The sequence below is a fragment of the Heterocephalus glaber genome, unplaced genomic scaffold, assembly GCF_053883595.1.
Source record: "Heterocephalus glaber isolate CG9 unplaced genomic scaffold, H.glaber_assembly_v1.0 deba00001429, whole genome shotgun sequence".
Taxonomy (NCBI): Eukaryota; Metazoa; Chordata; class Mammalia; order Rodentia; family Bathyergidae; genus Heterocephalus; species Heterocephalus glaber.
Window position 1 is genome coordinate 9,875,296 of NW_028258294.1, and position 13,544 is coordinate 9,888,839.

At 34.0% G+C, this 13,544-nt stretch overlaps 1 protein-coding gene across 10 annotated transcripts in view; it reads left to right on the top strand.

Moving 5' to 3' along the window:
* Deup1 (deuterosome assembly protein 1) overlaps nucleotides 1–13,544 on the top strand; it is a 91,963-nt gene that overhangs the window by 36,988 nt on the left and 41,431 nt on the right. For all 10 annotated transcript variants that reach the window (XM_021252563.2, XM_021252565.2, XM_021252554.2 and 7 more), the window contains one exon: nucleotides 10,731–10,876. In XM_021252563.2, coding sequence (XP_021108222.2) covers nucleotides 10,731–10,876 — 146 coding nt within the window. The remainder of the gene's footprint in view (nucleotides 1–10,730; nucleotides 10,877–13,544) is intronic.

The window sequence follows — 13,544 nt, forward strand, 5'->3', positions numbered from 1 at the left end:
GTCTCTTTGACTCACAGGAATGTTCGGTTAGAGATACAGGAAATCCTAAAAGGATAAACAGTCTACTAAGCTCACTGAAAGGCTTGTGATTTCTAATTGGTAACCTGATATGTTAGCTTTCTGTCACCATAACAAAATACTCTGGATAAGAAAATTACAAGGAGAAACAGTTTATTTGACTTAGTTTTGAGTCAATTTATAATTAGGTGGTCTTATTATTTTGGGCCTGTGGTAAGATGGAACTTGATGGCAGGCTTATGTGGTGGAGCAGACTCCCTCACTTCACGGTCAGGAAGCAAAAGAAAGAATGAGAAAGATGTTGGAAAGAACATACCTCTGATGACCCAATAACCTCCCTCTAGGACCCACCTCCAAAGTTTAACTTTTTCCCCATAAACTTCTTCCTCATAGCCACACCTTGGAGACCAAGCCTTTAACTCATGGGTCTTTGGGGAACATTCACATCAAAATCATAGTACTAGCCAGGCATGGTGGTGCATGCCTGTGATCCCAGCACTTGGGAGGCTGAGGCAGGAGGATCACCGTGAGTTCGAGGCCAGCCTGGGCTACATAGTGAGTTCAGGGCCAGCCTGAACTACAAAGGGAGAACCTGCTTCAAAAAAAAAAAAAACCAAAACAAACAAACAAACAAAAAAACAACCATAGTGCTTTATTATAATCCTTTAGCAAATATTAGCCTAGAACTTATTTTTAGGTGCATTTCACATTGGCAGATATGATTGATGGTTTATCCAAGTATTTTTTCTTAACCCAAGAATCTTTTTTCTTTTTTTTGTCTTTTTACTTCTTGCAGTTTTTAGGGAGGTTTTGTAGCATTCATCAAAATTGGTCATCACTGATTTCTTGCTAAATGTGTATCTCTTATTCACAAATAACCAGCCTCTTGAGAATTTTATGGAATTCTGTGGATGCTGTGCCAGCATCTGCTCTTTTCTCCTGTGTTCCTCTTTCCACACTAGTCTCCCAGTTTCTCTCATTCACTGTGTGTGTGTGTGTGTGTGACAGAGACAGAGGCAGAGTGACAGAGAGAGATTGAGTTCTTTTTTTATTAGTACATGTTTGCAGTACATAATGGTTACATTCATTGTGGGAAGTTGGTACATGTACCTAGCACATTTTAATTCTTTTCTGAGAAGCATTCAGTGGCATTTCTAAGAGATCTGCATCTCCCCATCTCAAAATCCAGCTTTGTTTGAGGAGGGAGGTATTATTCTAATACAAATTAGCATACAAACATATGCATAAACAATCAAACAAACTTTAAATACTAAAAAAACTGAACAAGCAAGCCATTTTTAAAAAATAGAAAAGATAATGATGGTGTTTTCTCTGGCTCTATGAAAATCTAAATTAAATTAGCTCTTACTCTTCTGTTCTAGAAGGCCCAGGAGGTTCCCAGTGTTTAGCTTGTTATTTAGCCCACCCTGCCCTGTTTGAGCTGCTTGCATGACTGCTGGTTCCAATGGGGTGCGCTCTCTCTCTCTCTCTCTCTCTCTCTCTCTCTCTGTGTGTGTGTGTGTGTGTGTGTGTGTGTGTCTGTGTGTGTGTGTGTGTGTGTGTGTGTGTCTGTTCTGCATTCATTTTCCCTGGTAGGGGACAACTTGATCATGCCTTTTGTTTAAGAACAATTTAAACTTACACTTTCCAGCTGTGTTTGTACTGCTATAGACTGTGCCAGGATCACATTTGATGAATAAGGAGACTATTTTTCTAGATACCAAATACTCTTCCCTGGGCTTCAGTTTGTCCCCCACAGACTGAAGAATGCTGTACTTTGTCCCTCTTTGAGGCCTTTTTGGCTCTGGTCCCTACATTTCTATTCTCTGCACAGGCCTATCTTTATCTGTTCAGTTTAGTTTGCTTGAAACATAATTCATTAGCAAGTGCAGCTATCAAGTCTGCATGCAACCTGAGAGTTTGGAGGTGTACAGGAAGTCAGAGAACGTGAACCACCTGCTGGCCAATGTCACCCTATTCTTTTTTTTTTTTTTCAAGTTCTAGGCCAGCCTGGGAAATTTACTTTTTATAGCAAAACATATACTGGTACATTTTAGGCATATATAATAATAACACTCATTGTAGAGAATTTGCACCTATATGTGATACATCCTGCCAAAATTTTTCCCATTCCCTCCTCCCCTCAAGCCCCCTTCCCTCCTTATGTACCAAAGCTTTGTTTCCATTTCTTCCTATTTTCTCTTTTGTTTTCTTGTCCCTTCCTTCCTTTCTCCTTCCCTCTTCCCTTGTTCCCCTTCCCATTTGAACATTTTCTTCCCATTTCCCAATATCTAGTATATATTTTAGTCCTTATTTCCACTTTTGGTTTCTCACACCAGAGAAACAACGTGGTATTTAAACATGTATGTCAAATATTTCACTTAAGAGTGTGGTCTCAAGGTCCATCCATTTCACTGTAAATGTCTGAAGCTCATCCTTCCTTACGGCAGAGTAGTACTCCATTGTATCCATTTGTTGGTTGATGGGCATTTGGGGTGTTTCCCAGATTTAGTTATTACAATCTGCTGCTATAAACATGGGTGTGCATATATCTCTGTGGTAGGATGCTTTTAATTCATTCAGGAAGATACCCAGAAAGGGAATAGCTAGGTCAAATGAAACCTCTAATTTTAGTTTTTTGAGAAATTTCCACACTATTTCCACAGCAGTTGCACCAGTCTACCCTTCTACCAACAGTGGAGAAGGGTTCCTTTTTCCCCACAGCCCTACCAGTGATTGCTGTTGACTGATTTCTTGGTAACAGCCATTCTTTCTGGAGAGAGATGGAATCTCAGCATTGTTTTAATTTGCATTTCTCAAATGACCAGTGATGTTGAACATTTTTTTCATACTTTTTTTTTTGGTACTGGGGATCGAACTCGGGTTCTTGCACTTGTGAGCCAGGCGGCGCAACCACTGAGCTAAATCCCCAGCCCCTCTTCATACATTTATTAGCCATTTCTCCTTCTTCATCTGAGAAATGTCTGTTCATTTCAGATGCCCATTTTTGGATTGGGTCTTTAAATTTGAGGGGTCTAATTTTTTTGGTTCTTTATATATTCTAAATAGTAGTCCTTTGTCTGATGAGTAGTTGTTAAAAAAAATTTTCCCACACTATGGGTTGTCTCTTCACCCTGTTGGTGGTTTCTCTTGCTCTGAAAAAGCTTTTTAATAAGATGAGGTCCCAGTTGTTGATCCTTTGTAGTATTTCCTATGCGGTCTGGGTTTTGTTCATGAAGTCTTTGCCTACACCTATGTCCTCAAGCGTTCTATCTATTATCTCTTCTAGCAGATTTAGCATTTCTGTTTTAATATTTAGATTTTTGACCCATTTTGATTTTAGATTAATGCTTGGTGAAATATACAGGTCTAGTTTTAGTCTTCAACATGTGGAAAACCAGTTTTTCTAGCACCATTTATTAAATAGACTTCCAGTGGAGATGTTTGGCTCCTTTGTCAAAGATAAGGGGGCTAAGTATGTCTGGAGTTGCTTATGCATCTTCTAATCTATTCCACTGGTCCTCAGATATGTTTCTTTGCCAGTACCATGCTGTTCTTCTCACAGTAGCTTTGTAGTATAATTTCAGGTCAGGGATTGTGAGACCTCCTGCTTTGCCTTTGTTGCCCAGAACTGCCTTTGCTATTCTAGGTCTCTTCCGTTTTCAAATGGATTTTAGGGTTGTTTTTTCTAATTCTGTGAGATATGCTGTTGGAATTTTGATTGGGATTATATTAAGTCTGTGTAGCAATTTTGGAAGTATGGCCATTTTCACTATATTACTTATTCCTATCCAAGAACAAGGGATACCTTTTCATTTTCTGATATACTTTTCAATGTCCTTTTTCAGAGTACTGTTGTTTTCTATGTAAAGTTCTTTTACTTCTTTCATTAGGTTGATTCCTAGGTTTTTCATTTTTTTGGGATGCTATTGTTAAAGGGGTTGTTACCTAATTTCTGTCAGTGAGTTTGGTATTCGAGTACAGGAAGTCTATTGATTTTTGAGTGGTGACTTTGTATCTAGTTATTGTATTTGGTTATCAAATCTAGAAATCTTTTGGTGGAGTTCTTGGGGTCTTCTATATAGAGTATCATGTCATCTGCAAATAATGGTAATTTAACTTCTTCCTTCCCTATCCTTATTCCTTTTATTTCTTTCTCTTGTCTAATTGCTCTGGCTAGTGTTTTCAGAACTGTATTAAACAAGTGTGGTGAGAGTGGACATCCTTGTCTTGTTCCTGATTTTAGAGTGAAAGCTTTTAGTTTTTGTCCATTTAGTACAGTGTTGGCTGTTGGTTTGTAATAGATGGCTTTTGTCACATTGAGATAGACTATACCAATTTTCTGTAAAGTTTTTATCATGAATGGGTGTTGGACCTTGTCAAATGCTTTTTCTGCATCTACTGAAAGGATCATACTGTTTTTGTCCTTGGCTCTCTTAATATAGTATATTACGTTTATTGATTTGTATATGCCTGAATCCCTGGGATTAATCCAACTTGGTCATGGTGTATAACCTTCTTTATGATTTGCTGCATTTTTTTTTCCAGTATCTTATTGAGGATTTTTGCATCTATGTTCATTAGGGAGATTGGCCTGTAATTCTCTTTTTTGGTTGGATCCTTCTGTGGTTTTGTTATCAGGGTAATACTTGCTTTCAGGAATGAATTTGAGAGTATTATTTCCCTTTCAATTTCATTAAAAAGTTTGAGAGGTAGCGGCATTAGGTCTTCTCTAACTTTCTTGTAGAATTCAGCAGTGACTCCATCAGGGCCTGGGCTTTTCTTTGTTGGTAAGTTTTTAATTACATTTCCAATTTTATGGACTGATATTGGGTTATTTAGAATTTTAATATCTTCTTGATTCAGTTTTGGTAATTCATATGTATCTGGAAATCTGTTCATTTCTTCTGTATTTTCCATCTTATTAGAATACAAGTTCTCAAAGTAGGTATTGATGTTCTTCTGGATGTCTGAAGGATCTGTTGTGATTTCACCCTTTTCATTCCTAATTGCATGGATTTGAGTCTTTCCTTTCCTTTTTCTGATAAGGTTGGCTAAGGGTTTATCAATTTTATTTAATCTTTCAAAGAACCAACTCTTTGATTAATTGATTCTTTCTGTTGGTCTTTTTGTCTCCATTGCATTAGCTTCTGTTCTGATTTTTATAATTTCCTCCTTTGTACAAGCTTTGGAGTTGACTTGCTCTTCTTTTTCTAAAAGCTTGATGTTCAATATTAGGTTATTTGAGTCCACTCTGTTTTCCTGATATGGGTACTCACCACTATAAATTTCCCTTGTAGGATTGTTTTCATTGCATCCCATAAGTTCTCGTATGTTGTATTATCATTATTGTTTAATTGTAGAAACTGTCTGATTTTTTTCTTTAATTTCATCTGTGACTCACTGGTTGTTCAGGAGGGTGTTATGAAGTTCTTGTGGTTTTAATGTGTTTATGAAGTTACCATGTGTTTATGAAGTTCTTGTGATTTCTTTTCCCATTGATTTCCAATTTCATTGCACTATGGTCTGATAATATACATGAGATAATTTCAGTTCCTTTGCATTTACTTAAGCATGTTCTATGGACTAGTATGTGGTCTGTTTTGGAGAACATCCTGTGTGCAGCTGAGAAGAATGTGTATTCTGATCTTGTGGGGTGGAACACTCTGTAGACATCTATTAAGTCCATTTGTTTAAAAGTTTGGTTCAGTTCTAATATTTTACTATTGATTTTTGTCTAGTTCATCTGTCTATTTGTGACAGGAGGGTATTGAGGCCCCCCCATTACAACTATATTAGTGCTTATATGATTTTTCATGTCCTTTAATATTTGTTTTATATAGTTGGGTACACTGCTATTTGGTGCATATATAGTTATGATTGTTATCTCTTCCTCTTGTATTGTTCTCTTCACAAGGATGTAGTGACCTTGTCTCTCTTAATCAGTCTTGGCTTGAAATCCACTTTGTCTGCACATAGAATAGCTACTCCTGCTTTTTTCCAGGTTCCTGTCACATGGAGTATTGTTTTCCATCCATTGACCATCACCCTCCTGACCCAAGTCCAGTAGGATCTGACTTATCACACACCCCACCACCAAAGATTTCTACAAACTTCTAGGGCTTATATGTACAGTGGAGAAGGCTCAGTGGGTTGCCTGAGCTAAGAAAGTCTATGCTCCCCATTTGGATTTTTCCTTATACATACTTGTTTCAATGCACTTAATAATTCATTAATGCTCCTGAATACATAGTAACAAAATTAAAACCCAGAATTTTGTAGGAGTTAATAAAATCGTGGATTTTTAAACTGATATTTATATTAAAGATTGAAAAACAACAGTATTATCTGCCTAATCATTGACTTGATTTAAATCAGTGGCTCTATGATGTGATGATTTTGTCTTCCAAGTGACGTTTCACTGTGCCTGGATATATTTTTGGTTGTCACAACAAAGGGAAGAGAGATACCAGCATCTAGTTGGTAGAGCCCAGAGATGATACTAAATATCTTACAGTGCCTCTAACTTTCTTACAATGCCCAGGATACCCCCACACAAAGAATTCTCCAGCCCAAACTATCAGTCATGCTGAGATTGAGAAATCTTTCTTTTAGTTTTGAAAATAAATTATTTTTGTTATATTCTTCACCAGTAACTCTCAAACTATACATTGTGATGTTTTCTATAGGTAATAATAAAATTTAATGTGACTGATATTTTCATTAATATGATGGAGTTTACCAAAATTGTTTTTTGGTTTTGGGGGGGTTTTTGGTACCAGGGATCGAACTCAGGACCTTGCGCTTGCAAGGCAGGCAGCGGAACCACTGAGCTAAATTCCCAGCCCCTCAAAATTGTATTCTTAAAAAATTTTGTTCAGTTACAAATAATTTGTCCTTGGATTTAGGAACACAGTTCAATTTAAATTTAAATTCAATTTAAATTAAGCAAAGAATCTCCATTTCATATTTTTCAAAAGAATTCCATATATTAAGCACAAACCAAACTACTCTGGAATGCATTTCATGCATTAATAATAATAGTCCTAACAAAAAGATTTTTGAAAACTAATTTGGTTTTTAAAAATTAGGATTTCTAAAAGATAAGATTTCTACAACTAAGAAAATATTAAATGTAGTTTATCTAGTTGGAAACAAGACTGAAAATATTCTCTCTCTTTTTAGCCTCTTCCCTGTTTTATTTCCAAATTTTAGCCATGTTTTATCTTTTTACTTTAGGAAATACTAGTAAGAAGGTATCAAATATTTATATTTGTTAGTCAATTTGAAGACTTTAAATAACTTCTCTTTTCAAATTATTGGGCAAATTTCTAATTAAACAGATGGGCCTAAACTTGTCTTATAAAATTTATATTTTACCAAGTGGGAATAATTAGCAGTAAATAATATGTACTATAATCAGAATATGAATTAGAAATTTTATCTTCTTTTCGCAAAGCTATCATATGACAGAATATTCCACATCCTGCAAACAAATGCAAAAGACAGCCATTTCAATTTGAATTGCTGTCATTTATTATATAAAAAATTCTCTTTAGTTTGCAACACATTTTAATGCCAGATGCATCTGAATTTTCATATGAATTACATTTTCTCATTTGTCTTTCTACAACTTAGAAATATGTCAGTATATATATATTAATTCTGTTGCATACATTTATTTACTATGCTACATTACACTCACATTTTTTAATGTTCAGTATTTCCTATTAGAGGTTAATGACAAAAATAAATTGTTCTGCATTTTCAAATATCTATGCCAGAAAAGTTAACTGGTTTTTGTTTGCTTGTTGAAGGTAGTAGAGCAACAATGTCCAATTACAGTAGTATGTAAGCTACAAACGTAATTTAAATTTTTCTAATAGCTTCATTAAAAGAAGTAAAGAGAAATGAGTGAAATGTAATAGTAATACATTTAATTCAACTGACTATATACCCATAATACTTCAATATGCAATCAATATATAAAGTTTATTCAAATATTTTACACTTTTCCCATACTGAGTCTTCAAAATCTGGTATATACTTTACACTTAAAATATATCTAAATTTGAATATAAGTATTAATTGGAAATACCTGATCAATAGTTAGATTTCGTAGAAGTTTAGTTAGAGATTTTACCTTCTTAAGTCATTCTAAACAAACTTTAAAGTGAATAACTGAGTCAAGTACCAAAGAATCCTTTTCCTGAATATTTGACACACTGACAAGTAACTGATTTGACTGTCATGCAAAATCATTCCAATTTCAAAACTACCTATCAGTTTAAAAAATTTATTAATTCTTTTGTCAACTTAGCATTATTAATATTGATTTCAAAGTAAAAAACAATTCTAAATTCATCAATATCAACAAATCCTTCACATTGTTTATACTTTTGCAGCCAATTTACAAATATGGTCAATTATAACTAAAATCTTTTACATATTCATTTGCATGTTAAATCTGTATTATTATTTTGTATTATGAAAAGTCTCAATACGTAATATATATATATACACACACACACACACACACACACTAATACCTGTGCAACTCAGTCACTTCTTTTCCCCTTTGATATTTTCAAATGTCACTCAGATAATATTTTCTCAGATAATAATAGACTATTATTATCACATGTCGGAGTTTCAGCTAACTCTAGCCCATGATGACACCATATTTCAGTGGGCTGAGTTAGACTCTTTTATGCAGCTCCTTTCCCCAAGTAAAGGCAGGTCTACTTTTGTACAGGGAGATTCACATTTGATGTTCATTTTACCTGGTGGCAAATTTGCAAAACAAGGAGCTTGTATTGGACCATCAATTAGGCAAAATAATAGGTGATATTCACATCAAATTAAATTACTTTCTACATCGTAATGTATTGTTTCACATCTCTTTTCATTTTTGAAACTTTCTCCCCTTCCCAAAAGTTTTCACTGTTCAAAACAGATACTTTTTATCTGTGTAAGTCCCTTAAATCACCATTTTGAATGTCTTTATACTTAATTCCAAGTACTTCTGGAATTCCAGAAACTTCTGAGGCTAAAATATTGCCCCTAAACCCTTCACTCAGTCCAGGACTCTAGGGCGCTTGGAAACAGTACATATTTAAGGCTTTGCTTAAACTATGAACTCATTGTATAATTAATTATTCTTTAGGCTTTGTGATTTTTTGGATAAGAACTAATAAGTACATTGATTGTACATTAATTTTTATGGCAGTATTATTCTTTCTCTTTTTTTGAAATGGAAATTAAACTCAGAGCCTTCACACTGAGCTACATCTCCAACTATTTTTTCTGTTTTTTATCTTGATACAGGGTCTTGTGCAGTTGCTAAATTCCCCAAGCTGAGCTCAAACTTATGATCTTCCTGCTTCAGCCTCCCAGAGTACTGTGATTATAGGCATGTGCCACCATGCCTGGTTTGAGTATTAGTCTCAATAGGCAAGATACAGAATAACCCAAATGTCCATCAACTGATGATAAACAAAATGTGTATACCCATACACTGTAATGGAATATTACTCAGCCGTAAGCAGAAATAAACTTGGTATGTACTACAAAATGGATGAACCTTGAAAACATTATACAAAATAAAACAAATCAGTCACTAAAGCCACATATTATATTCTCCCAGAGAACAGCCAAATACTGCTACAGGAAATCCCTCACCAGGCCATGGTATTTGAATGCTTAGCCATCTTACTGTTTCTCCAGTTGGCTAACTTCTTCCCATCATAAGACATTTCAGACCTTCTTCACTTTCACATCACTCCCATACCCGATGCCCGCCTCCCTTCCACCATCACCACATAATGTTACCTTTTACTTCACAAAGGAAACATAAGCCAGCAGTAGTCAGTCTTTTATTCTCTTTCTATCCAAATGCATAAACTTGGCTATTGCGTCTTCCTTCTTTCCTTCCTGTTGGAAGAGAAGAGGTACTCTCTTGCTATAAGCTCTTCACTTGTGCTTGGGAGCTCATTCTACCCACCTTCTCAGGAACTTGACACCATTGCTATTACCCCTTTTATTTCCTAAAGGGATCCTTCCCAGCAGCTTCTGAACTTGCTCAAGCCTCTCCTGCGAGCAATATAAAACACTGGACTCAAGAGGTTTTCTGGTATTTCTAACTACTGACTAAATTATGACTACTATTAGGCAAGAATGGAATCATGACTTATAATTTATTGTTGGCCAGCTTTACCATTAGATAATTTCTCATTCAATCGTTATCTTTTTTTTTTTTTTTGGTGCTGGGGATCGAATTCAGGTCCTTGAGCTTGCGCAGCAGGCAGCGAAACCACTGAGCTAAATCCCCAGCCTGAATCGTTATCTTTTTAATTAGGAAGTATTTGCATAAATTCAAATTTTATACATTTTACTTTATTCGAGCTTTTATATTTCATGTCAAATTTACATACAAATGATTATATTTACGTGACTTGATTATTCTTTGTCTCTATCAGTGGACGGTAAGCTCACGAAGTTTCTGGGTCTGTGTTTCCAAATGACATAATAGCTCAGTAAATAGCTTTTAAATAAATGAATAAAGGGATAAAATTCTATAATGTAGAACAAGAAAGGGACTAAATATCAATTTGTTTAAAACCAGGCTAGTTTGTAGATGTTAAATATTTTCAAATGTACTGTACATCATGATGTTGAAAATGAGCAATGACGTTCTCTGATATTTTACGCAGGCCATGGAAGCAGGACTCTTGGAGGTAAAAAATGAGCTACAATCACGTGATGACCTCTTGAGAATTATAGAAATGGAACGATTGCAGTTACACAGAGAATTGTTAAAAATAGGAGAGTTCCAAAATTCTCAAGAAAATAAAAAGAGGTATAGTCTTTATATTAGATAGTTTGAAACTATTCCAAACACATTTATATATTTTAAGAGTTTTATTTGAAACTAGAATAAAAAGTTTATTTTTAATTAACATGTTAATTGATGTATAAAGAAAATACTAAGATAAAATTAATTATTACTTTATCTTCAAAATTAATCTTTACCTAGAAAATTGTATCATGTTCTAATTTGTGGATACTCTGTCACACTGAGTCAGAAATTTTCTTAGAACTTTTATTTTTCAGGCTATCATAAAAACAATAGCATAGAGCTGATATTTAATTATATATTTGCAGATAAATAAGGTTTATTCTGTATTTCTCAGTTGGTCGCCTATAAACCTGTTTGTTGTTCACTTACCTCCACACTCGCCATTTTGTTAGTTCCATTAAGGATCCTTGTTAAAACATTATTTTCCTATTTAAAGCCAGACAGATATTGTGTACTCCATAACCACAAATAAAATTGGACTGCTGAGGATTATTAAATGTTTATGATTATGAATAGACTGTTTTACTGCTTTAATAGTTAATTGATGTAGAACTTTCTTAGAATCACAAAGGTAATGTCAAATCAGTGACAGGATTTTAAAAACTGAGTAGCCAATGGTGAGAGATATTTTATTGAATGATAATTTTTGTTTTAAAGGCAATAATTATTTTTTCAAAGTTGTGGGACATTATATTTTTTTCAAATTTGTCCTCAACAACAAATGGTAAGTTAAGATCCCTAAAATGACCTATTGCATACCTTGCCAAGGACAGCAGGGTACCTATTAGTCAGCATTATTGAGTGCTCTATATACAGCTATACATCACTATCATGGATGATTAATAAATCTATTCAATATTTATTATGTGGAAGGTGCTGTTCCACTGTGCTGAATTGGTGAGAAATGTTTTCACACAAAGAAAAAGAATGTATATGCCTTAAAACATAAGATATTTTATAGAAGAACACACTATTCAACCTGTATCTATCTCTGGTTTTATGAAGAGTATGGTATATACTTTTTATGGCACTCTTACATGGCCAGTGCTGAATTCCAGATATTGCCACATTTCCTGGATCTCATCCAGAGTCTTGTATTTATTCACATATTTATCCAATAGAAACTCTTTTCTCCCTGCTTGCCATTATCTATTTAATTGGCATGTATTTTGGTCTCTAAATTATATCTTTCTTATTTGGAAATATCCCTCAGTGAGATTTCATGAAATCTTATGTATTTAACTTTTCACATTGCATTGTATTTAGAGTTCTCAACCTTCCTCTTTGCTACTGCAAATTCGGATTCTTTTATTTTGTTCTCACATGACTGCTGTTCTACCTGCTTTGTTGTTTTGATTTCTTTTATTTGGACTCTTGTTTCTTCTTTATAGTTGTATTAAAGAAAGGTAACCCAGACTACTGAAAGAAAGTACAGGCACAATGGTTTCATAGAAATAGTACAGTGATGTTTTTATTATCTTCAGAACCTTTCTCAGTAATCTAAATTTTATTAGCTTTTTATTTTCTTTTATTACTTGTAGAAGCATCTTGGGCTGATATGTTTTTGCATTATTACAAATAACTACAGTACTTTTTTCTATATGACAAATAATAGTTTCTTTCATAAACATTTTATGTTAGCATGATTATTATTTTCTTACTACTTGTCCATATTAGAGTTTGACTTTTTTTCCATTAATTCACCAAACTTTGCAAGTTTGCCATGAGATTTTTAGCATTCAGTTCAGCATTTTACTCCCTGAAATTGCTTAGAAGAATTGAGAAATAAGGAATTTCATTTTTCACCTTTTGAATTCATAGAAAATTAGAAAAATTTAAGACTAATCCTGAAATAATATATTGGGAGAATACTGAATAAAATGGAAATGCTTGCGATGTATTATTAAGTGGAAAACAAAAGGAGACTGAAAAATAATGTTCACAGTATATTTCCATTATAGGGGAAATGTGTACTTATGCATACATGGAAAAAAGACAGTATATGCAAAAATGCTAATAACAGTTTCTTCTGGAAAACATTATAGCAGTGTATTACCGTTTGATATGCTCTGTTATCCACAATTGATACATGTGTATATATAAAACATATTTTATACATCACCCACATACATATACCTCCAAGATATCATTATCAATTTATATTTTTTGAAAGATCCTTTATTTTCAATCTAATTATTTCTTCATCATTAATGATTTTGGTCTGTTGTTTTATTTGTGAAGCTTATATTTTTGATATGCGAAACCTTTTCACAAATGCTTTGGAAATCTAAAATTGTACTCAGCTAAATCTAAAATTGTACTCAAATAGGTATAGTCTTCATAACTCCAGACTCCACAAAAATAGTAAAGTCTGACTTCCAGTGGAAAGCATGCTGTTTGGCCTGCATGGCTATCTTTATTTTAGTATTTTAATAATTTTTATTTTACCAGTTTGTCTCATATGGATGTGAACATTGCCTCCTTGTATTTCACCAAATTTCTTATAGGAATTGAAAGTGCTAGACCATCAGATTTAATCATTTTTGAGCACTTTTATTGAGTAGTTGTTCCCCTTGGACTTTTCATGTCATAGTTACTTTCTGCAATGCATTAGCAAGTTGGGTGTGTTTCCTTTTTTAGGATGGGTTCCCAAGCTATTTATTGTAGG